This window comes from Labrus mixtus, chromosome 4, assembly GCF_963584025.1.
Source record: "Labrus mixtus chromosome 4, fLabMix1.1, whole genome shotgun sequence".
In the NCBI taxonomy this organism is placed as follows: Eukaryota; Metazoa; Chordata; class Actinopteri; order Labriformes; family Labridae; genus Labrus; species Labrus mixtus.
The window spans coordinates 19,507,552-19,533,007 of NC_083615.1; the positions used below are offsets into that span (position 1 = coordinate 19,507,552).

Sequence of the window (25,456 nt, forward strand, 5' to 3'; positions counted from 1 at the left end):
AAACAGGCTGTAACGTGTGCAGCAGGTAAACAGACTGTAACGTCTGCAGCAGGTAAACAGACTGTAACGTGTGCAGCAGGTAAACAGGCTGTAACGTCTGCAGCAGGTAAACAGACTGTAACGCCTGCAGCAGGTAAACAGACTAACGTCTGCAGCAGGTAAACAGACTGTAACGTCTGCAGCAGGTAAACAGGCTGTAACGTGTGCAGCAGGTAAACAGGCCGTAACGCCTGAGGTGCCGGTTTTAAACAGAAATAAATCCCCTGAGTACTCGAGTTTGATGCTCGTCACAGACTGACGTCTTCACTGAGATCCGAAGCTGCTGGACGATGAAGAAAGTCCTGGATCAGTTTATGCAGACTGGATGTTGTGACGGAGTGTAAACGCTGTGAGCGATGATTTAACACATTCAGCTCGCTGTGATCTGAGGTGTTTGTGGAGCAGAGAGCGAGCGTTCAGCCATGAAGTTCAGGTTTGAACATCTGTACGACTTTTATATTAAATAGAAGATAAAGGCGACACTGAGCATACTTCATCACGCTGTCAGCTCTCTGAACTCTTCGAAGACGAACACCTCACAAAGACACATCAGGCTGACTTTATGACGTTATGTAAGTGTGAGTGTCTGAAAAGGTCACAGACATCATCGAGTTTAATCTCTGAGAAAGTCTTTACAGCTTCTTTTATTAGTAAAGAAAATAATAGATTTTTTTGTCTTTTCACATTTTCAGTTTGTCACATGTCCACTGGGGGGGGGGGGGGCAGAATCATTACAAGTCTTGAATGTGAGTTTTAAAGTTTTCACATCTAATAAAGGAAAAATGTGCCTGATTGGATCAAACGACCTCCACACTTGTTGTTTGGAGGCTGCAACGATTTAAGAAGTAATTTCATTTTTTTAGAGGAAGGATGTGTGACTTTTTGATCCAGTAGATGTCGCCCTTGAGCTCCAGCATGAAACAAAAACAAACTGCTGTTAGGCCACACCTCCTCCATACTGAAGCCTCCGCTCTCCTCCAGAGAAACACCTTCAACCCCCTTCCACTCACGTTTGCACGAAGGAGTTGAGCGCAAGCAGCGGACAAAGACATTTTTTTTACGACTTTCATCTCAAATCCTTCGATTGTTTTTTTATCTTCCACTCCGCCGTAGATTCATTACTATGAGGCGTCAGGCCCGGAGTACCAACAGGTGTGAACAGTTTCTAAAGTTAAAACCAGAAATAAAGAAACAGCTGATCGTGACAATAATGGAGTCTTTGGTTGGACGCCAGAAAAACTGTCAAAGCTCTTTAATTACATCACGTCTAAAAGTCAAAGCAGAGAATCACTCGCGCTGTACAAACTGTAGAGCGGGGGGGGGGGGGGGGGGGCACACATGTTGTACCTTTGATATAGTCCAGGTGTTTCATTTTTACAGGTGCTCAGTTCATCATTCACAGGAGGGGGACGGGGCGTAATATAACCCCCCCTGAACACCCCTCCCCCCAATCAATACCCCCATAAAACACGCACACACACACGAAACAGACACGAGCTCAGCTGCACGCCGTTTTTCAAAATGTTCATGAATCAAGTAAAGTCAGGAGGAGCATTCAGATCACCTGTCACGTGCTGTCAGTCAGCTGGGTCGCCGTGGAAACCAGACCTCAGCTGCAGGACAGGAAGTTTAAATAATAAAAAACAAAAACAAGTAACCAGCTGTCCTCCAATCACAGTGTCTCTGCAGAGCTGTGGGTGGGGCTTTAACTCTCCCTCCACCTCATAGGTCCAAAGTAACCCCTCCCCCTTTCACATACACATCACTGTCAGTGTGCGTGCATTTGTGTGTGTGGGTGAAGCACACGTGGAATAAAAAAAACAAAGTAAAGCAGCATCTGTACACTCGCTCGCTCTCACAGGAAAAAAGGAGCACTATCCAAAAATTCAAGTTTTTTTCTTCTGCATGACTTTAAAGGAGGAAAGAAGATGGGCGGGGTCATATGGGTCCAGAGGGGGAGGGGCTTATTCCAGCACAGGAACTGAACAAGGCATCACTTCAGGTGTTTCAGGTTTAGGGACAGAATCTGCTCTCTGATCAGAAGACGAAGAATCAAAGATAATTTTCTTCAACATCCACACGAGATCAAAGTCGTCATTTAAGGTAACGAAATTAACGTCATATTTTACATGATTTAAGTCGATTATGTCGCTCGCCTCATCTACGGAGGCTAAAGTCCTCATCACAGCAGCCGTGAGTTCAAATCCGACCTCGACCTGTTGCTGCAGGTCTCCTCCTCTCTCTCCTCACTTCCTGTATCTCTTCAGCTGTCCAATTTAATAAAGACAAAAATAACTTGAAGATCAAAAGTATGGATCCCGTCTGCTTAAAGTCTCCAAACCAAGAAACTATGGAGTCAATGTTTTATCTTTGATTGCTCCTTTAAAGGTCACATATTCTTAAAATCCACTCCACGTTTCTCTAACTCTAATATGTGTCTCTACTCTGTCTACAAACCCCCCAATGATGAGAAAAGTCCATCCTCTCCTTCTTTTGCCTGCTCCACTTTTCAGAAAATGTGTGCTCAAAGAGGTGGTTTGGAGATTTTCCCTTCATGACATCACAAAGGGCAGTAACTCCTCCCCCAGGTGGGTGACACGCCCACAGCTAGGTGTTTGTTCTGCCCTCTGAGTCAGACACAGCTCATCTACATTTAAAGGTACAGACACAGAAACAGCCTGTTCTGAGCAGGGCTGAAATAGAGGGGTTTATAGGCATGATCAAATACAGGATCAGAGTGGATTTAGAACAAGAAACTTCACACACGTTTTGAGGAGTTCTGAGACTTATTTACACTGGTTGAAGAGGAGGAGGATATGTGACCTTTAAAGTTATTTTGTCCAACAGATTCAGCAAAAAGTGAAACACTCGACTGAAAGAAATGAACTCTTTGAATAACCTGTTAATGATTTCAGTCACTTCCTGTTTGCTTCTCTTCTCCTCTGAGTCTTAAGGTTTGAGGGTGATGTTTGGACGGCTGCTCTCTGAGAGACGATGAAGATGTTTAAAGAGTCGATTAAATCGTTAAACCATCAGATGAATGAGAAAGGAGAACCATCGTTGGGTAAAGCCCTTTGTTTCCTGCAGACGGAGCTCTGCTGTTATTTTAATCATATTTACATTTTAACACATTAAAGTCAAACAGGAAATCCACATCGGTGACACTTTGCTTCGTCTCTCACAACAAACGGACCAACGAAAAAAATCAAGAATATGACGTTTGGATGTTTTTATAAACACGGCAGAGGAGAGAGAGAGAGGGAGAGCGAGAGAGAGAGACAAAGAAACAGGGAGAGGGAGCGAGAGAAGGAGCGAGAAAGAAAGAGAACGAGAAGTTCTGGACCTTACAGGATTTTCCAGGTGTCAGTTCCTGTGGTGTACACACACACACACACACACACACACACACACGAACACACACGCACGCACGTACATACGCATGCACGCACGCACACACACACCTGCTCAGATCACTACTTCTCATTTCATACAAAGGCAACCGTGTGAGCGCTCTGCACCAACGTCCTGTGAGAAAACAGCTGATTTAAGAGGCCGGATAAAAACACTCCGTCGACGAGGACGCCATGATGATGTAACTCTGGTAATATTCTGGAGATTCTTCCTGCAAACACCAGCCGTTAGCTTGCAGTGTAGGTACAAGCAGTAAAACATTTCAATATAAACGCGTGGTTTGGTTGTGATAGCTGCGGTCAACGCTCTTCTTTCTGAGATATGATTGACAGCTCTGTTGACCAATGAGGCGCCTGCGTTGCTGTCAGCACCGGAATATCAGATTAGAGGAGGGGCGGGAACTTTGCCCTTTTTATCACTAAGTTAGGAAACTGCTCCCGTCTTGTCAGTGCCCGACAAAGAACGCTTCATCTCTGCCCAACGGGAGGAGGACGTGTCCATATCTATCAGCTGTCTGTACTTTCAAAGGTTGTTTGTGAAATCATAACGAATATTTTCAACGATTAATTAAAAAAGAAAAAAAATATATCTGCAGAATATTTGTTTTTTCGTAGCTCGAAATGTCACCTCACACGGATGAAAAGCAGGAAATGCCTCACAAACATGATCGTGTGACGCTCACCACCTTCGAATGTTTGTTTCAGTGATCGAACACACAGACGCACACACACACACACACACAGGCACGCACACACATACACACACGCACACACACTCTGTCCTAGCACCAAACTCTCCATAGTGCAACTGGTCGGTTTTAAAGGGGGTGGGGGAGGGGATGGGGTGTTTGAAGTAGGGCATGATGTGTCCCCCCCCCCCCACTCCACCGTCCAACCCCCCATGCCCCCCTAAACAGGAAACTGTTCTTCTCCTCTCCAGCCTTTCAAAAGAAAAATAATCAGCGTCGCTGTTTGAAGATCTGCAGCGTTAAAGACATGCAGGACGTTCAGTCTGTGGAGTCTGTTCAGCCATGATTCTTACACCACATGAGGAGGGGGGGGGGGGCAGTAACTTCCTCCATGATCTGTAGGTCTTGATCCGAGTCCGGGTCCAGTCTCAGGGTTCAAACATGATAATTACACAGGGTACAAAAACAGGCTTCAAAATAAAAGTAGTGCTGACTTTTACACACTTCAATCACATCAAAGTTCAACATCACATGGCACCGAACGCAGCACGCTGGAGTAAAGTGTGTGTGAGATAGAGCGTGCACACATACGCATGCACGCACACACACACACACACACACGCACACACACACACACACACACCCCTCCTCAGACATGGCACTTTGTCTACCATCTTTTTTTTTTTCCCAGAGAGAGCGCGGCGCCGACCGGCCTCCGTTCAAGTAGGCGAGGAATGATGGCGGTTCAGCTTCAGTCCAGGTTTCTTTAAGTGCAGAGGAAGTACACACCATGCCGCTGATGCTCCAAGAGGGGAGGAGGGGGGAGGCGGGGCTCTTGTGTCCCTTATTTTCCAGGCGGGAGACCCTGTGCAGAGTCAAAGCAGCACCTATATCTTTGTGAGATAAGGCTTCAAGGAGCGCCCTTCTGCCTCTCCTGACGACAGGAGAACTACCTGCTGTATGGGTCGCCCCGGTAACTGTCAGGGGGGCTGACCCCGCCTCCCCCGCTGACGCTGGGAAGGGGGCTGCGTGAAGAGGAGGAGGAGGAAGAGGGGGAAGACATCAGCAGGGAGGAAGAGGAAGGACCGGGCAAGGAGTCATCATCTGTTCGCCCACTATCAAACACGTCGTCCATGTCCAGAGAGAGGCCGGGCGGTGGGGGGCCCCACAGCTGCTCAGAGAGGGGACGGGGCTGGGGAGGGGGGACAAGGAGAGGACCTGAGGTGGAAGTGGAGGGGGAGCTCAGGGAGGGGTCAGTTGTCGGCCTGGAGGCACCAATGCCGGTCTGAGAGCCGCGGTGGATGCGGTGGCTGACGATGATGTTGTTCCCGAAGCCGCCCATCGACGCCATCGTGGTGCTCTGCTCACGCTGCACCACCGCCGTCATCCCGCCCTCTGCCATCAGCCGACGGATCCGAGCCAGAGCGTCCTCACCCGTGCCAAACTCCGGAGACTCTGCTGGAACAACAAGAGAAATGACACGAGTCAGATCCTGGTCCAAAAAGTCCAACAAGTCCAGATTCACAGTTAATGATCCGACACACTGACAGGGACACACTCCGCTAAAACTACTCTCTTTAGTCTATAATGCTCTAAGCTCTATAAACTTCCCATAATTCATTGGGGAATGTACAACAAAGGAAGGCCCTTTTTCAAACCAACACCTACACCCTCCCCTTCCGTGACGAAGTGCACTCCGTTAGAAGTCACACTCTCAGCTGAATGAAGTCTCCTTCATCAAGGTGTAGGGTAGAAATACAGCGGCAGGCTTTGGGAAAAACTTCCCTCTCTCAGGTGGAAACAGGAACTGTGTGTTACCATGGTTACTCAGCGGTATCTTGCGGGAACAGCTTTTTTTTTGTAGCTAATGCATTCTGTAAAAATATTTATGTAGCCTAGATTATTCTTCTTCTTTAGTTATGTTAGTGTAGACTATTGTAGTATGTAGACAAAACTATTAGAGCCTACATTGTTTATTGTAATTTCAGTTAATTTATTGTAATTTCATAGAACAGGGTGTCCAAAATTAATGCAAAGACAAGGATAATATTGTTGAACATCAGAGCAGCCAAAAGTGTATTTTTTATTGTTGAATTGAGATTTCACATAGACATCAAAAGTAGAAAAATAAGAAATAAATATTAAGAGCGAAAAGTTGTCTGCAACATGATTTAATAAAATGTAAATATGAAACACTTAACAATAAATAAACATATATTTGATCCTCAATACACATTTGAAGTTGTTAACGTCAGTATGAGGATATTAAATGTCTATCTTAGTTGGAGCAGTGTTTGAACTCACAGGTTGCTTCATCCATGACGACCAGACACAATAGGCGTCGCACGTGATCCGAAAGTCGGCATCGGTGCACACTCGCTGGTGGAGGGTTTTATAACCCACTACCACTCCCCGCTAATTGGTTTGGGACGGACTTAATATGGCAAACCCTCCGCGAGGACGCGCAAACGGAGGGGTAGTGGGTAGGGAGAGGGTGTAGTGGCTGGTTTGAAAAAGACCCGAAGTAAAACATCCCCTCAGACACAGTAAAGTAGCTACGAGCTACAACTCGACAAACTGACAGGATATAAGTGACTGTCATGAATCTTTTCTCCATCAACTAGTTTGTAAGTCGAGAACTACATTTCCCATAATGCTTAGAAGCTGTAAACAGGAAGAACAATGTTCCAGAGCCCTGTTCTTTAAGTCTGTAAGTGTTTCTTTTAACCAGGAGCTGAATGAATGTTCAGAAACTATCTCCAGATGACTTCAGAAAAGATGAACTTTTGGCATCTTTTGTTGCTCATTTAAAAAAAAAAAAAAAACAGGAACGCAGCGACTCCACCTCACTATGAAGGAAAGACTTTATTTCTCTTCTATGTTCAACAAATGTTCTGAACTGTGAGATTGAACACAAAGATCTGCAAAATCCAGAGAGAAGATGGGACCTCGTCAGTTCTTTGATGACTCATTTCAACGTGTTTAATGGCATTCAGGTGCGTGTTACTTTGACATGTTTCAGTAATAAATAAAAACATGACACGACCTTTAAATGACAGAGTCTGTTTAAACACATAAACTTATACGACAACTTAAAGCACGAGAGGAAATATGATCATACAGGAGTTTAAGGTTCGCCAGAGATTTTGATATTTTTTGACATCTCGTGTTTTTAAAGATACGACCTTGGGTCTTTGAGTGGTTACCGTAAAATCTGGAATAGAAGTCGCACCAGTTTTAAGGGTTCTCCCTGAGAGGAAGAAGGTTCTTAGTGGAGAAAGTGGAGACGGCAGCCTCGTTAGCTTTGTTTCCCAGCATGGAGCGGCTTGTCATCCACAATGAAGGAGAGTGCATCGTGGCGTGTGCAGTGAGCGCACTCACATTAATGATGGCGCCTGCCTCCGTATTTACACGGGTACGTAGGACACAGCCACACTCAGAGACAATTAGCACCTGCAGGTCGGGGACAGCGCCGTGTTTCTGTCTGACACATGCCACCTTTTGATTGGCTCACTGAGTAAACTTGCTGCAGGTTCGTCTTTCAATCACAGGTCTCTCTCTCTCTCCACCCTGTCTTTCTCTCTCTCTCCCCCCCCTCTCTCTCCCTATACTTTGATCTTCCTGACAAGACACGCTTTCGTCGTTTTTTACTTTTAAGTTTTGTGAAACGTTTTTGCGCCACCTCGGATACGAGTTGGACTCCAACAGCCGTCAACCATAGACCCAGGGGGAAATCAAACCGGGTTCAAGTCCAGCTGGTGCACAGGATGTGACGTTAAGGCGGTTGTGACTTTCAGCTGTAGGTCGGACGTAACGGTACACCCAGATGTGGGCCCAGCTCGTGCTCTCTAACGCGTTTAAAGACAATGAACAGACACAAGTGTTCACCTGCAGCTTCACACAGACAGACACTTTAAAAACACGTTCGTCCCACAGTTTAATGTTCATGCACACAAACATGAGTAGAGAATGCGTGGAGGTAAAAAGGTGTTAAACCATCAGAGTGTCTGTGTGGCACACTGTGCAGCAGTACCAGTACTCCCTGTGGACGCGTTGGACTCTGCTGAAGCTTCACCCGCTGCTCCGTCTGCAGCTCCAGCGCTCTGAGACGCCTCCACCTGCCCCGACACCGCTCCACTGGTGGACGGAGTTTCAGGAGGGACGTCTGAGGAAGAGACGAGGAAACAGAGAGAGATCAATAAAACCGTTTACACATGTTCATTATCGCCCCCTCTCTCCTCCAGCCTCCTCGTATTTATTCTGCAGAAAGTCTGAGTGAGCTGATGTGAGAATGCAGCAGGATATAATCAGGAGAATTCACCTGGAGTGAGTGGGAGGGGGTGGTGACGTTTATTCCCTGTGATCGCTGCACGACCATAGACTGTCTGAACGCCACCTTTACGGTCTCCGTGCTCTAATGAACCTGCTGCATTATGTTTCTCAGTTCACACAGAGGCTTCACTCTCACTCACTAAAATGTTCGTTTGTTTGTTGGATGGAGGTCGGGCTGATTATTTCTGATGCATTCAAGAAGTCAGGAAATCTAAACTCTGGTTGTAAATATAAATATGAAAGTGCTTCCGTACTGGGTGGCGGCTGTGAGACGCTGGGCTCTGATAGGTCCCTCTCCGTTTGGGTCTCGGCGTTCTGCAGCTGGATGATTGGCGTCTGGGTTCCTTGTGATGTCACTGAAGGAGTGGGGTGTCTGGGCTGAAGACCAATGGCGTTCATCAAACCCATGTCTCTGTCCAGCCTCCAACCGGAGCGATTCGGCCTAAAATAACGCCGCAGACCGACAACGTTAGTGGAGAACAGTAAAATATGCAGAATATGGAAAATGTGTATTTCTTCTTTAAAGGTAGAGTCAGTTTCCTGTTTCCTTCAAAATAAAACACAGACTTAAAGTGAAGCTGCTCCATCGTCCCTTCTGGGCCTCCATACATGTGAGGTGGTGACTGTGTCTGCAGAGACTCTGTCCTCTGACTGGATTTTACTGTTCTGCTTTGTTCTGGTTGACCCGGGACATTTCTGGGCGGAGCTGGTGTGTTTCCTCCAGCCAATGACAGCGCAGCAGGTGAGTTTAGGAGTGGATACAATTCAGTGATTGGACGCTATTCAAACTGGTGAATATGACGGACGTGGACGTAGCAGCAAAGAAGAGAAAATATAATCACAGTGAGGAGAAACACCAAGTGGATAAAGCTCGTTCTAAAACGAGGGTGAACCTTGTGTTGTCTTTTACTCGTGGACGTGGAGTTGGTCTGCTTCCTGTTGGACAGGCAGCTGACAAACACCGGTGGTTAGCTTGTGCTAGCGTGCGTTAGTTTGCAGTGTAGCTACAAGCAGTAAACATACACATTACGTCCTGCAGGGGGCGGAGCTTCTGGGGGAGGGGCCCAGTTTGAATGATATGTTCACAAACTGACTCCACCTTTAAATGATTCAATTTAAAGCTTTAACTGACGCCACTCTAGGACGCCATGTTTGGTGTTTATGCTTCACTTTGAAGGGGTGCGGTTCCTCCTGATGGACGTTTAATGAGCATCAAGAGTTCAGACACTAATAAACTGCTGAGTGACAGCAAAGAGAGTTCTGCATCGTTAACCCTTACAGCTCTGCAGCTTTCATACATTGAGAATTGACTTCACAATAAGACAAAATATCTTTAAATACTCTAAGTCTCTTTATAATGTACAAACTAATGTTTAAGTACATTTTGAGTTATTAGATGTTTTCAGAACAGTAAAATTCAGTCAGAGGACAGAGTCTCTGCAGACACAGTCACCACCACACATGTACATCTGTATTTCTGTATTTTATTTTGGAGGAGAAAGCGTCTGACTATCATTAAAGGGGACATATTATGAAAAATCCACTTGTACAGTGTTTCTGAACATATATTTGGGTAACCTAAGTGTCTACTGACCCACAAGATGTGAAATAAACCCATCCAGTCCTTTGTTTGTGGTCTGCATGAGTCTTACAACAGAGAAAAATGCTCTGTTTCAAATGTGCTCTCCTTGTGATGTCACAGTGGGATTCTGGTAAAAAAAAATCCCCTCCCCTCCCCTGGTATCTCCACCCATGGACTCCACCCCAGCCTAGAGCAAAACTTTTGAGTAGGTCGGCCATTTTTATTCTTGCTAGTAAAGGAGTGACGTGTATCAGGAAAACTCGGGGGGCTCATTGGATTTAAAGAGACACACACACCAAAACGGAGCGTTCTGAGAGAGCTGGTTTATACAGGGTCACAAACCTCCTCTGGTGCTTGATTCATGTTACATGTTACACAGATGTTTCATTTAGACCACAGGGGACTGTTTGAAAAGGTGGAGAAGTGGGATAATATGTCCTCTTTAACTTTGAGGCCGTTTTCTGAGTTCGATAGGAGCGCTGTGTTGTGTCTGAAGTTAATCTAATGAAGGAGCAATAAACACGTAAACGTAAAAATGTCAAAGTCAGATGTTTGGTGTGAGTGTCACAGAGCAGAGAACATTCTGCAGGTTCTCACCCCGGTCTGTCTGAACCTCGGGTCCGACTCGTCCCACTGTTGTTGACAGAGAATAAAGGTTCACTGCTCGACTCTGCAGGGCTCTCACCATCGCTGCGATAGAACCTACACACACACACACACACACACACACACACACACAGTTAATTCACTTCCATTCAGGAAGTCTTGAAAGCAGAGGAGGGATTTCTTCGTGGAATCACACAGACCACGACCTCATTAAAAGCACTAATTGAGCTCCTCCAATTAAGAGTCTTCCTGTTCACATCGGCCATTAAGATAATCTCATCAGCTACACGCTCATCGAGCAGGAGGAAAGGAAGCTCTCGACATCAGAGGGAAATCCAACAAACCATATGAACAACATTTGTAATGATTCTGTATCGAGCGCAGCAGAGCGTGAAGCTGTGGGGGTAAATGTTGATCCTCTAAAAGTCGCTGGTTTTGTCACTCACAGGCTCAGGTTGTTGTTCAAATAGAAACTATCTGCATCTTCAAACAACAATAAAAACACGATTTGCTAAATGAATTTATCATTATTAATCAACGTGTGTCGGACACTCACACAGGCCGGCAGATGACCAGGTCTCCTTTGTTGGTCCCATAAGCCAGACCCATCCCCGGGTCAGGAAGCCAGCGAGCCGAGTTGATGCTGACGTGGCGCCGCTGGTCTGGAGCCATTGGGTAGACCACGTTGAACACCATCTGAAAGACAACATGATGATGTCATTAAGATCATTCATGTTTAGAAGGAGCGTGAGGATGGATCCTCACGCGTGTTCGGGGGCATTCACAAGAGGCTCGTTTGCTCCATACCGTGTTGAAGCCGGAAAGTACGGAGCTTGAGCACACACACTAGTCAAAGGAACCGGACTTTCAGAAGCATTGGCACAGTATAGATCGCCTTGTGCGGGTGCGCCTAAAACAGGACTTTTAAAATCAATGTAAACACGTTTGTCCGACTGAAATCACAGCAAGATAATGTGGTAGGAGATCGATGTACTCTTGCATGCATTGCAGAGGGAACAAAGGTTTAAAGTATTTGTTCCTGTGGGATGATTTCCATCAGTTTGTTGGGTCGATGCTGCAAACTGTCGTTTTCTCTGACAGTTCTTCACCGTGACGAGTTAACCCTATATTCACCGGAGGCTTTGAGGGGCAGTGACACAAACTCTGGGTTTCCTTTTGACACATTTAAATAAACATGTATTTTAAGGTGTGTGCACATGTCTCTGTGTGTGTTTTATATTTTCACCTCAGGGACAAAGAGTTGAGTTTAAGTTGAAAATCAGGTAAGAGTTCTTCTTCAGGGTGTCAGAATCACTCGCGTCAAATCATCAAATCAAATCATGTCGTGAAACCCCTGTGCTCGTCCTTCCTGTGTGTGCTAGCATGCTGTGGTGACAGTATGGAAGAAGTCTCACCCTGATGGACGTCTCTCCTCCGTGAGGTTGCTGCAGGCGGAAGACTTGCGCCACCATGTGGTCGGTGGTGGGATGCAGCAGGATCCTGCGAGAGGCCAGGCCGACCATGACGTAGCAGCCCATGGGAGACAAACTGACCGAGATGGCATTTGGTCCTGTGGAGGGAAAATAAACGTTAGTAATAATGGGACGTTCTGTGTCTGACTCTCAGGTTTACAGTCTTTACTGAAGCAGGCGGAGCTGCAGAGGGAAGTCTGTACCGAATCTCTTAGTGTAGAGCATCTCTCCCAGGTTGTGTGGAGCCAGAGAGTAGATGGCCAGGATGCCCTCGTCTGGAAAACCCCGCTGGCTGCTGGGAATGAAGACTGCCAGCAGCTGACCGTCTGCAGAGATGTCACAGCTCGCGTCGTTGTAGATTTTACAGTTTGGCACCAGAACGTTGACTGAAGCTGAGGAGGAGACAGAGACACACAGAAACATCTGTAAGTGTTTCAGACCAGAAGTGATAACTTCATTATGGAATGCAAAGAGAATATAGGAGGCGTACCGTTGCTGATCTCAGGCAGGTCGAATTTGGTGAAGTCCCACCACTGCAGGCGGTATGTGGTGTTAGCGATGTTACTGGCCACCGCAGACTGACCGTCCCCGATTGATGCACCTGAGGGAGACAAGGTAACGCAGTCTGTGTCTGAAACTGGTGTGTTAAATACAGATTAGACGCACTGTGTAATAAAGCACGGGAGTCACCGAGTGTCTTCACTTTCCTACCAGAACTCAACATTTCATCGAGCCTTTCAGAGTCTGGTGCCAAACCACAACAAACATCTGAAACCTAGAGTGTGTGTGTGTTTCTGTGTGTATAGCCGTTTTCACATATGCACTCCGGATAATATCTAGCTGATTACAGGAGGAACGCTCCGGAGATTCTCCCGACCTAGCTGTTCACATATGCTCCTCACAGCGGGGGACTTTCCCTGTTGGGGTCGGGGGGTTCCTCAGGTAAGACATGACATAAATAAACAATGCGGAAGTAACGGCTGAAGCAACAGAGTGCACTACACGACGTTATAATGAGAATATTTGCCTTTATATCAATGCTATGTGTAATCCAATGGAATGACAACATCCACAAAAGAGTGGAGAACAACATACTGACGAACAGAAAACATAATGCAGCAGGTTCATTAGAGCACGGAGATCGTAGTGGTCGCGTGCAGACACTTTATGTACCGTGCAGCAGTCATTGTATAACGTCATTCTCTTAATATTGGCTCGCGGTGAATCCTCTGGAGTATATGCTGCTGCGTTCAGACATCAGATCACTCAGATTTTCTGCGGATAAAATACTAGGGGTCTGGCCGGAGAAACTCTGGGTAAAGTCTACTCGAAAAATGCGGCTGCTTGTGTTCACATATAGCCTAAAGACCCTCCGGGTAGCCAAAGGGAGTTTTTCAGGAGATTTCCGTATGTGTGAAAAGGGTTTGTGTGTTTACCAGCGAGCACTCTGTTGACTGAGGAGTGTGTGGCCAGGCCGGGCTGCCCTCTCTCGTGGAAGATTCCAGCGTAGGGGAGGTACTCGGGGAGAAGGAACCGCCTGCAGGAGAACACCACAGAAGAGATGCTTAAAACACTAAATGGGTTTTTGTGTTTAGATTCTGCACATATCACAAAAACAATCGTTCATCCAGGGCTGTACAGTAAACGTTTTGTTGCTACTCGTGGTTTAAAGAAGAGAGCAGGTTCTGCACTCTGTTCAGCGAAGAGGAAGCAGAGAAGAGGGTCTTTGAGCTGAACTCACCGTGGGACAAAGCGGCCCAGAGAGGGCGCAGACATCCTAGCGTTACGAGGAGTCCTGTGTCTCGCTCTGTCTCCGTTATCACTGAAAAAAAACCAAACACAAAATGATAAGTCCCATTAAAGAACAAAACCACAGACAGAGCAGGTCTTACGTCATCAGTACAAACAGCAATAAAGAAACTGTCATGTGTTTTTATCTGCAGAGGAGATGGAACTCACTCCAGCTCCTCAAAGTCCACGTCGCTGTTGTCCATGGAGTTGGACGGGTTGCTGGTGGGGCTGTCCGATGAAGATGACATGGCCCGCAGACGGTTCTGCTGGTAGCGGAGAGAGCGCTGGCGGATGCTGTCCCTCCTCGACAGGTACTGGATCATCCTCTGAGCGTAGTAAGCAGCTGGAGACAGTCTGGACACACACGGGACCGGTAAAGCTTCTAACCAGGTAGCTTGTAGTTGTCTAATGTGGTCTTGTAAAGGGATTCTGTTCTGTTCTAACAACCTACCTGGCTGGGTCAGGGTAGATGGGATGGTCTCTGGATCCTGACATGTCGTAGCGAGACAGCGATAATAGAGACGACTCCAACAGTCGCCTGTTTGAGAGGAACGAAACACACGCCATGATGAAGGTTAAAAAACTACAAGGTTAAACTTTTAGCTCCTCTGTGGGTTTAAAAATGGTGGTAGAGCTCACCTCCTGAGCGAGTCCTCGTCGGGGGGGTCAACAGGCATTTCTTGGCTTAAGGCCTCCGGTGGCTCGGCCGTCCTCCCCGCGGCGGCCTGTCGGTACACCCGCTCCCACTGCGCCGTGTCCTGGTTGTACACCAGACCCACTGTCTGCTCCCCGGACTGGCTGGGGGTCGGAGCGATTGGGAAGGCCACTGGTCCTGCTCCTCCGCCTCCAGGGGGCGGCGGCGGCAGCGGCTGCTCGCTGGGCTCCGGAGGCCCCCTCCTCTCAGTGGGAGGGGCTTCTAGTGTTCTCCTGCTCTCCTCTGGTTGCCACGGAGGTGCAGACGGGGGGAAGGAGGAGGAGGAAGAGGAGGGCTCCAGGCCAGAGGCGGAGGTGGAGGAGGCCTGGTTGGTGCGTTCCCAGCGCTGAGAGTCATGGTTGAAGGTGAGCAGGTTGTGGCAGGCCCGGCAACGGTTCAGGTGACCCCGGGAGGCGGGGGGAGGGACGTTGTTCTCCAGGCTGTGGGAGGAGGGGGGTGGAGGAAGGGGGGGCTGGTAGTGGATGATGGTGGGGTTTGAGGAGGAGGAGGATGAAGGTCCAGGTCTGTCAGGGTCCATGTTATTGTTCAGCAGCTCTTGGCTCTGCTCCTGACCACTCTCCCCCATGGTGCCACCTAAAGGCGGCTCCAGGTCCTGCATGCGGTCGAACTCCATGAAGTAGCGGCTCAGGTTGCACTGCAGAACGTTGCGGAAAGACGCCGTGTTACCACGTGAGCCATCCCAGAACGGGTGGTGCCCGCTGCTCGTTCCAGCTCCATCTCGCCCCCCAGACTCTCCCGGCTGAGGGAAGCCCCGCCCCTCAGAGGCGGAGGTGTAGACGGGGGACTGAGAGGAGCCGTCCTGCTGGCGAAGCACAGACAGGAGGCTAATGGAGGAGGAGGAGGTTCTTGGAGGCAGCATACCTGGACCCACCCCTCCCTCCCTCATACTGAGCAGGTTGCGGGTCCAGTCTGGTCCGGGTCTGGGGGCGGTGTGCTGCTCCATACTAGGGGCCGTGGTGCTGATAGAAGAGCCTGCGCTGTAGTAGACTGATGTGAAGGCGGAGGGGCGCTCTGACGGCTGTCTGGGCTCTGTGCGGGCTGAGGAGAAGGTGGAGGCTGAGGGGGGAGGCGGAACTTCAGGAGGGGCGGTGTTCACAGAGAGGGAGGGGTTACGATTGACGGAACAGCGGCTGCAAAGACACACCATGCCAAGGTGCTGGGTGCAGCCGGGGAAGGGAGGCCCGCGATCAGAGCCGGGGTACTGAGTCAGAGGCATGCTGGGAGATTCCCCCACACTGCCTCCGCTATCACCGAGGGGACGTGGCTGCTCCCCTCCTGTCTGAGCCCCCGGGGAGCGAGACGACAGGATGTGCAGGAAGTTGTGGAGGATGGGCGTGCGGCGGACCGGCTGTGAGGGCAGGAAGGAGCGCTGACGGAAGTGCGGCATCTCCACGCTGTCCATGGGGACCTCGGAGTCCTCCTCGTTCTGAAACGCAGATCAACACAGTGAATCATCGAGTTCTCACATCTTTTAATAGGTTATTGTATGGCGCTATTATTGTGGCAAAACTATTTGAATATGCACACACAGATCCACAAATGCGTAAAAAGATCCACAAATGTGTAAACTAATCTGCAAATATGTAGACCAATTTAGAAATATTTACTTATTTATTAATGGTAGTGAACTTTTTCAGCTGTAAATCCTGAAAATACACTTATTTTCGCTTACAACTGAGGCAGGCCTCTCCATTGGCTGTCATTTTACACGTGACTTTTGCAACACTCCTGCCGTGCAAGATCCATGTGTGTCTAACGGTCTGCAAACACATTAGTGGGGTTTGTTGCCCTGAGCCCAGGCTCACAGGCTAGGCTGCCAGTCCGCGGTAGCACCCAGTGAGTTCAAGACGGACATTACTGAGCTGGATAGCTGTCGTGGGTGCAGTTTTACTGAGGAGGGTACGATAATGGGTCCATATATATATATGCATATATAGTTTGTGTTTTTGAAATTTGATTCCTGTACAATGCGGGCAAAGCGGTACCCGGCCTGGCAGCCTAGCCTGTGAGCCTGGGCTCAGGGCAACAAACCCCACTAATGTCTTTGCAGATCGGTGCTTCAGGTCATAGATGCTTTGACTGATGACTGATGTGAATAATCCCACAGTGTAACTTTGAAGCCGTCTGGCACTAGAATTTCCTCCTACATGAATCTAGTTCAGTCAGAGCTCTGCACTCAAACTCACCTGCTGATTGGAGGGATTCACGATCGCCGTCAGCAGGTTGTGACCGAGAGGATCAAACCTCACCAACCTGAAAGAATAGCAGAGACAAACATCAGATTCTGTTAAGAGGCTCTTGATTGGTGGGTCAGTGGACCAATCAGAGAGCCAAAAAAGGGTCAATTGCTGAAAATACTGGATCCCTATGGAGGGCAACTGAAGCGCCAGTGTTGTGCCGATGTCCCCGGCGTCCCAGGTTTAACTCACCGGACTCTTTCAGTGTCGCTGCCGGTCTTAACCACGGCGAAGGGCTCCGGTCGGCTCCAGTCCCAGAAGTGCAGCTCGTTGTTGGTGGCGATGAGGAGCAGCTGAGCGGTCGGGTGGAAGGCCAGCGAGGCGATGGCTACATTACTCTCCGTGAACCAACTCTCACTGCCGCCCTGCAGACACAAACACAAACACTTTTTATCACTGCAGATTAGGTCATTTCTTGATTGGATGAAGCGGGGTGCTCCCAGGATCCTCTGATTTTAATTTCAAACTCGTTGACACCATTTAAGGCCGACGTCATGGTCGATACTCACATGTAGGTCCCAGATTCGGACTTCACCGTCAAGGCACCCGGAGGCCACCAGGCCGGGGATGGTGGGGTGAAAGGTTACACACCAGGGGGTTCTACGGTGGCCCACGAGGGAATGTAGGCACTTTCCAGTCTTCACCTCCGTTATGTAAATGTTGTGGTTGACGTGTGTGGAAGCCATGAGGGTCCTGTGAGAGGAAGAGAAGTGGTTAGAGATCTACTTCACTTCATCAGAGCTGATCAGTGTGGAGGGATAGTCTCACCTGTCGGGGCTGAACGCCAGCAGGAAGGTTGAGCGAGGGCTGTCCGGCAGCTCCACTTTCTGTCAGAGGCACAAACAAACATTCAGACAACGTCAGGAGGATTCACTTTTCAAACTCTAATAGACCCTGGATGTCCAAACTAAACATGGGCAAAGTTTCAGATCATGAGGTAATCGTATGTTGGAATAATCCCAGGATAAGTCTGCAGACGGCACTAAATGGCTTCTTCTGTAAATCACGCCATAGTTCCCCGATATGAAACCAGGAATTTCACCAGACGGCTTCAAGCCTCTACGTAAGCCTCTGAAACCTCTTACATAGACTCTCTTCTCCCAGAGCTGGAGAGCAGCCCTCCTCTGGCAGCCCTGCAGCATTACATTTCCGTTTCCGTATCTGACTAGGAAATAAGTCTCCTGGAAACATCGCTACATCAAAACCGTTCATACACCTCGGGCTCTACGCAACATTTCTCTCAGATAGCTTGTCACCTCTCCCTCTAATCTATAAATATGTTTACATTTTTTTTTTGTAGTTCACTTTTTCCTGACAACTCTCTCTCTCATTCCTGGTTTATTTAAGCCTGTTTCCTCTACTCCTCTTCCTTTGTGTCTCCTCCTCGCCATCTCCACTCTCGTCTCAGGTGGGAGCGACTAACACACGAGGAAAGGAGTTGAGGAAATGTGCAACAAGTCCTCGTGTCTCAGCAGGGAGGTACCAACCTGACTCTGCCACTTCATCCAGCGGACTTTCTCCTCCACCAGCAGCTGCAGGAGCCTCTGAGAGCCGAACGTCTGTGAGCCGCGCTCCCGGCTCGACAGGATCCGCACAGAGTTCCTCTGACGGGACGCCATGTTGCTACCAATGGACTGCTCTGATTGGCTGCTCACTCCCGCTGAGGCCCGTCCGTCGCCATGCAGAGTCTAAGCTGAGGGGGACAGAGGGGGTGAGAACATGTAAGAGTCATGAGCTCGTGTTGCGTTATGAAGAGAAACACGGAGACAGAGTGCGATGCATTTAATACATCTAACAGTTTCACCAGCAGAGGGCGCTGTATGCATAACAACAATCACCACCACTCTCCAGAGTGTCGAGCTGTGATGCACGTACATGCCCAGTTACTTTCTAGTTGAGTGACCATCTTGTCTTCAGTATAAATCTTTTCCACAAGTGTTTGATAACTGAAGGATCTATCTCTACAGATCAACCACGGATCTAAGAAAGATATAATGCTGTGAGAACGCAGCAGGATATAATCAGGAGAATTCACCTGGAGCGAGTGGGAGGGGGTGGTGACGTTTATTCCCTGTGATTGCTGCACGACCGTAGACTGTCTGCACGCCACCTCTACCATCGCCGTGCTCTAATGAACCTGCTGCATTATGTTTCCTGTTCTCCAGTATGTTCTTCTCCACTCTTTAGTTCACATTGAGATTCTGTTTAACTACATGTAGCATTGATAGAAAGACACGTATTCTCATTATAGTCCAGGGGTTTTCCTGCATAGAGAATTCTTTGGCACTCCCCAAAGAGGTTTTACCCAGTGCCAAAGGAAAATCAAGTAAAAAAGACGATTCAAATTGCAAATCAAATCCTCTCTGAATGTCTGTTAAAAACACCAATACATCAAACAACTGTTGAACAAGCAGAACATAAACTTATATACGACGTCTTTGACTTCTAGCAGTCATCTCCCCTCTCATCCGTTTACGCATGCGGCTCGCGCTGGATAGCAAGCTGATTGACTGTTTGTTTCTCTTGACTGGTTCCGGACGCTCCGCTGACACCCACAGGCGCTAAATGCGGGTTGAGTTTCCGTTTGGCGAGTTAATTTCAAAGACCAATCCACTTTATGGTAAATATTTATCCCAACAGTCATGTTAAAACTATACTAAGTTATAATAACCGTGTGACGTGGCTGCGGCTACTTTTCCCTGCTCCTCTGCTATCTGAATACGGGTCATCGCGGGGGCACGCTGAGACGAGACACACCAACATACATGGCTGCAAATGCACACACACACCGGAACGCCAACCACCGTGCGCACCTGTTTACTTGTAGTGCAACGGAACGCGGTTGATCCGCGATCCGTATGTAACGGGAACGAATGTTCAACTTTTCTCCGTTCACTGCCACCGTGTCTGCTTTTATCAAGAATCAATAACTTAACGATCGTAACGTCAGCCAGCTGTAGTCTGTGAACTTCACACAGACTGTCAAACAGCGCTGCGTTATAGCCAGCAAATATATTTTTATTATTTCTTAATTTCCTGATTTGATCAAATGATCCAAATCATCTGTGACTTAAATCTGTGATTATTTGACAAAATACCTTAACTCAAATAAATGTACTTAAACAAATGTGTATGTAAAACGAAAACACAATTTAAAGCAAAAGAGCATCCATCATAGGAAGAGGAAGAAATGCACTGAGGATGTGACCTCCCCTCTCTCAATCTCTTTACACCCCTCTCCCTCAAAATCCCTCTCCTCCTCTGTTTCACTGTTGCAATAAAATAAATTATTTACCAGATTTAATTGGGGTTTCAGTAACTTAAGCATAATGATAATATTATTTATAAAATGGTCAGAAATAACAGGAAATGCACAGATTACTGTCAAATAAGGAAATACAGACTCGTAGACTATACTGTTATACACGGGTCGAACGTTTACTACAGCGCGTAGTCACCCCCCAAAGGCCCATTCTGAGCCAGGAAAAACCCTGTAGTCGTATAGAGGTCTCCGCTGCGTCTACGCTACTTCCCCGTCATTTTTTTAACATCATATCTTACCTCAGGAGACCCCCCCCTCCCGCCCCCCCTCCTGCCTGACAGGGATAGTCTCCCGCTGTGAGGTACATGTGTGAACAGGTCAGGAGGATTTCAGGAGCAGTCCTCCTGACATTATCTCAATATTTTCATGAGTGTAAACGGCTTTAGTGGCGTTCCTCGCACAGCTTAAAGTCAGATTCCGTTTTAATTCTGTTTACAAAGCTCTGATTTATCTCTACTAACACACCAAACTGTGTTTAATGTACCGTCTGCTGCTAATGGCCGAGTCCGCCCAGGCAGGTTTGTGTTGTTTACAGATTTTTTTTTTTTTTGCTCACAGTTTTGGATCATTTCCTCCGTCAGGCTGCTGCCAGATATCCCAGCATGCAAAGCGGCAAAGATCAGATCTGAACCCACGCACAGGGAGAGCAGCTCTCTGTTACACTGCCACATAATCCATTAATCTATAGGCTGACTGATGGGAAAATTCATCTGCTGATTCTTTTATCACCAAATAGTTCATGAAGGATTATTACTGGAGCACAGATTATTTGATGCTTCCAGCTGCAGAGATGTAAACAATGCTCCTCTTGTACTGAAGTTTAGGGACGACCGTTGAGGGCTTTGATAACATCTGCAAGAGGCTGATCTAGTCTACAAGTCAGCCTGTGTTTTTAATCAGAAATATTCATCAATCAACCAATAAATGATCTAAAGTCATCAGCTGCAGCCTTAGGGTTTCAATCGAGAGCTGTAGAAAGTCATTTCTGATCTGTGATCGCGCTAATGAAGGCGTTTTTAAAATGATCAAGTGTTGTTCTTTAGAATTTGAAAAGCAAATCCAGTAAAAGGTGACACCACAGAGCCTGAATGTGAGGCTGCAGGAGTTTCAAAATCAGCGTCACACACATCAGGAGAATCTGAACAGATATTCATCTCCATAATCTCAAACATGCTCACCCTACAAGAGATGACAACAATGAAACATCACATACTGCAGGATTTCTTTAAAGATTACCGTGCCTGCCAGAGGAACTCGCCACCTCACATGACCTCGCCCTAACACCCTGACCCTTGTTGGTCGGTGTGCAACATTTAACAAAGTAAATCCTGTCGGCCATTTTATGTTTTACTCAGACCTGCAACGCTCGCTCTGCTGATTTCACTGTTTTATTGTATGAACGACTTGACTTTAAATTCATTTCCTGTTTTTATTTCTATAATTGAAATCATCTGATATACTTTTAACAAAAAAAAAAAAAAAATAACGTTCCTTTAATATCAATCAGAGTAATCGTGGTTATGATTTTTGCTATAATTGAGAAGCCATCGTTCTTGACTCTAATAGTCTACGTGTGTGTCTCTGCAGGTCGCAGCGATCTGCATTCTTTGACCTGCTGCGAAAGCGCAGTCTGAGCTCATCAGTGTAACGAGGACCGATCTCTCAGCAGCTCTCATCAGCTCCGTCCTTGATCCCAGCTGCTCCAGTGACCAGCAGTACAGCCCTCGCCGCTCCGCTCCCACCGTGAATGTTTGGAATATTTTGGAACAGTTTGAATGTGGAGGACAGCGAGGCCGAGGGGGAGAGCCCGGTTCAACAGACTTTCAGCAGGACGAGTTAAAGAGGGAGGAGAGAAAAAAACACTTTCACTCAACGAGAGTTTACTTTGAGACTGAAACGTCGAGGTTTTATAAATCTGATGATTTGGTTGCAGAACACGGCGGGAACATCTGACTCAGAGTCACCTTTGACCTCTTCAAACATCTTGTTGTCTGTTGATCATCCAAAACCGAAAGTGATCGGTATGATGTGCCAGTAAAGTGACAACACTTCTGAATAAAATATTGAACCGTTCTATACGTCACCACGTTGCGTGTGCCTGTGAGTCCTGTTCAGACCGCCGTTTCAAGCCACGAATATTTACGCCCCTGTGATGTTTCACCTTCAATCTGAATGTCATGGAGGCGTAATGGTGAGCCCCCCCCCTCCCCTCTGTACCGTGTTCAGAGGAGAGACGGGATCAGGGGAGCGCTGTGTGTGTGTGAATGTCTGACTGTATGTGTATGTGGAGCTCCTCCTCCGCTGAAACACGTGACCTCTCAGACTCAATATCACGCCATCGTGGAATCAATATGAGCATACAACGATGTGATGCCACTGAGCTAAGTTTTGTGAAAACACATTCTGAAATATCATCGCTTGACGACAAGTTTCTGAAAATGTCTTCCTATATGTAGAGCCGTCGACACGGCACAGGTAACGCTGCCTTCTCCTCACTGAGACTTCCCACCAAACAGGAGTCTTAACCCCTCACTGGTCCTGCAAAATGCCAGACGTAGACGAAGCGATTGCAGACCAATTTAAACGATTTCAGAGTCGTACAACTCCTTCAGAAGTCTGGGCAAAACTTCAGCCCAATGGCTCGCCGTCGGTCGCGCAGCGTACACTGAAGCACAGCAGCCGATCACCGTCTGATCAGCCGCTCCCCAAGGCGGTCGCTGTAACCGCTAAATGAATTACGGGGGTTAAAACAAGCCAACTGTGTGGAACTGAGGCAACCACCACAACCGCTCGTGAAGTCACCTCATCCTGCCTCATGTTCAGACGGACACAGTCACTGGTACCTTAACTGAATGTGACTCCGCCCCTTTCAGCCTAATGAAAAAGGAGAACCGGTTGATTTAGGAGGATGTTTGTAAATTCTGCTCCAGCAAGGAAACAACCATTTAGAGCTCTCACCTCGCAAATATTATCGGGCCCACAAGATGACTCTCTCAGGGACACAAACATTCACGCCAAGAAACAGTGTGCACGCCAACAGCGCCGCGCAGCAGACACAGCACAGCACCTGGTGCTGAAATATAGCATAGCGTCACGGCAGCAACAGTGAGAACCACTCATGATCAATAACATCTTAAAGGACACATCAAAATGTAAATAAAACTGGAAGAAGTTGATTTTTGTTCCAGTTCCCTCTTTACTCCAAGTTTCCGTGACCCCCCCCCCCCCCCCCCTCCAGGGGGTCAGGAGCCGTAGTTTTGTCCCGTGTCAAAGTGTTTTGCTTTTATAATTTTAGTTTGCACGTCCACAGCCACCGTAAGTGGGCGTATTCAGTTTAATTCTACTTCCTGTAAAACTTCAAAATAAAAGCCCATCCCAATGTACGGCCCAGTCCCTTTTACTCGCCTGGTGTTGCTGCATGTTTTGATGAATGAAAGCAGCTCTGTATTGGACTCTGGTGCATGATCAGTTTGTGGATCAAAATATAAACACAAGGATGCTCTCCCCCCAGCTGGAGAGCTGCATGGGCACTTCCCGGGCACTGCTGAGGTGCCCTTGAGCAAGGCACTGAACCCCCAAACGCTCTAGTGTGCTAATTATTTCAAAAATCCAAAATAAATGTGAGATCAGATCAGTGATTTGCAATTTATTATGTTTACCTAAATCCTCATATTTTTGGTTACACATTTAAATATCGTCTGTGGTGTGTTTTAAAGTCTTTCCCCCTCTTTGCTGAGCACCAGTTGGGTTTGAAAATCATTAAAGGTCTGTCTCATATTGACCCCTGTCCCAAATACAGACAGGGTCATTTCGTAGACTGACTTAAATAAAAGCCCAGGTAATTTAATGAGGTTTTAGAGCAGTATTTCAGGAGTATATATTTAATTACCTGTGCAGTGTTCACTCCTCTGCCTGTGTAGTACACACACACAAACACTACTATGTATATATATATATATATATATATATATATATATATATATAGCCTACATTGTCTCTTTTCTCTGCCTTGAATGCACGTTGTCTGTAGCTGTGGATGTCTGTATGTTTGTGCACTTTAAGGGGAAGCATTTATAACTAAGCTGTACACTTGTATAATCACAATAAATGCGTTTTATTCTATTCAAACAAGCAGACCACTGAGACACTAACATCAGCTTTGTTAGCTTATTATGTGAGCTATTAGGGTATTATTATATGACTTAGATTAATATAACACCCTGCTTTACGTTAATCTCCATGTATCTGTGAAGAGCCGAATTAAATAGAGGACTTTAGTTGATGTAAAGGAGCCTTTTAAAAACCGTCCCTCAGCAGGCTAGCCAAAGAGCTACATTAGCGTTAGCTCATTCCGGATATGCTAAAGAAGGCACCGATGTGAAAACATGACACATCGCGTTATTTAAGGTTTTAGTGACATCACAATCATACATATATCACAAAAGTTTGGTTTGAGCAAAACAGATATGAAATAAATCAATAAAAGTGAGCTGGCCTACCTTCCATTATCGAATCGCTCTCCATCACAGGCGATGCTAACATGCTAACAGGCTATCTTCGGTTAGCTGGTTAGCTCGTTCGGCCAGACGCGGAAAACGCTGCCGCTGAAAATTAAAAAAGGGCAGTCTGCCGCTAACGTCGGTGTTTAGCGTTTATTTATATCGAACAGAGTCCGTTAGAATCAAAGGACAACATTCATGTTATCGGAGGGAGGTGAAGAAAAAGGTGTTTTCTAAGGCATTGGTCCAATGTTTCACTAGCTGCCCGACGCGATAATGCTACTGCGTAACTAGCTAGCAGCTTGTGTTGCCAGATCAAGCGAGAGAAACAAGCAACCAGGTCTATGAAAACCATTGACTGTATGATGGAAAGGAGTCCAAATGGATCAGAACCAGAGTTTCATCAGTTTCATTGGCCAGGTATGATAATACGGACGAGGGCTTTGACTTGGATGAGCTGTTCTCTACATGTACACAAGTATAACATTAACAATAAACAAACACCAATATGTACATGGCTAAATAAGACAACAGTGCAATGGTGATTAAATAAACACGATAATAAATGTTTTATGTAACAGATGGCAATCTGCAATGGTTGCTTATGCAGTGAAAAACTAAATTAATTTATATTAGGACTGTCAGCAAGTTTACGACCATGTCAGAATTTCTTACTCAGAAATTATACTATGATACTAGTCTATCTGAACTCGTTAAGACAGTGAACACGTCTTTACTCTCCCTACTCTAAATAAGGTTAAA

General features: G+C 47.0%; 1 protein-coding gene across 4 annotated transcripts; it reads right to left on the minus strand.

Annotated features, from left to right (window-relative positions):
• Nucleotides 1-3,112: 3,112 nt before the first annotated feature.
• Nucleotides 3,113-25,002, minus strand: ambra1b (autophagy/beclin-1 regulator 1b). Of its 4 annotated transcripts, none has more exons than XM_061036207.1 (19): nt 24,695-25,002; nt 18,361-18,566; nt 17,642-17,700; nt 17,383-17,566; nt 17,066-17,238; nt 16,823-16,889; nt 14,561-16,062; nt 14,373-14,459; nt 14,090-14,275; nt 13,872-13,952; nt 13,567-13,667; nt 12,621-12,731; nt 12,334-12,522; nt 12,074-12,228; nt 11,215-11,354; nt 10,650-10,754; nt 8,725-8,912; nt 8,172-8,303; nt 3,113-5,593 (listed from the first exon to the last, which is right to left on the minus strand). In XM_061036207.1, exons 2-19 carry the CDS (start codon nt 18,490-18,492, stop codon nt 5,088-5,090), a joined length of 4,098 nt encoding a protein of 1,365 aa, XP_060892190.1. In that variant the 5' UTR covers nt 18,493-18,566; nt 24,695-25,002; the 3' UTR covers nt 3,113-5,087. The 4 variants fall into 4 exon arrangements, with proteins under 4 accessions (XP_060892190.1, XP_060892189.1, XP_060892191.1 ...); XM_061036206.1 differs by having other exon boundaries at nt 3,113-5,596; XM_061036208.1 differs by having other exon boundaries at nt 5,458-5,596; nt 8,135-8,303.
• Between the last annotated feature and the right edge of the window lie 454 nt (nt 25,003-25,456).

Bases quoted from the DNA above. Each gene is read 5' to 3' on its own strand.
- ambra1b (XM_061036206.1), bottom strand. From the start codon at position 18,492: ATGGCGTCCCGTCAGAGGAACTCTGTGCGGATCCTGTCGAGCCGGGAG. The intron at 10,755-11,214 runs GTGAGTGTCCGA...GTGTGTGTGTAG, and splicing joins CTGGTCATCTGCCGGCCTGT to GTTCTATCGCAGCGATGGTG. The intron at 8,304-8,724 runs GTACGGAAGCAC...TCTCTTCCTCAG, and splicing joins CGTCTCACAGCCGCCACCCA to ACGTCCCTCCTGAAACTCCG.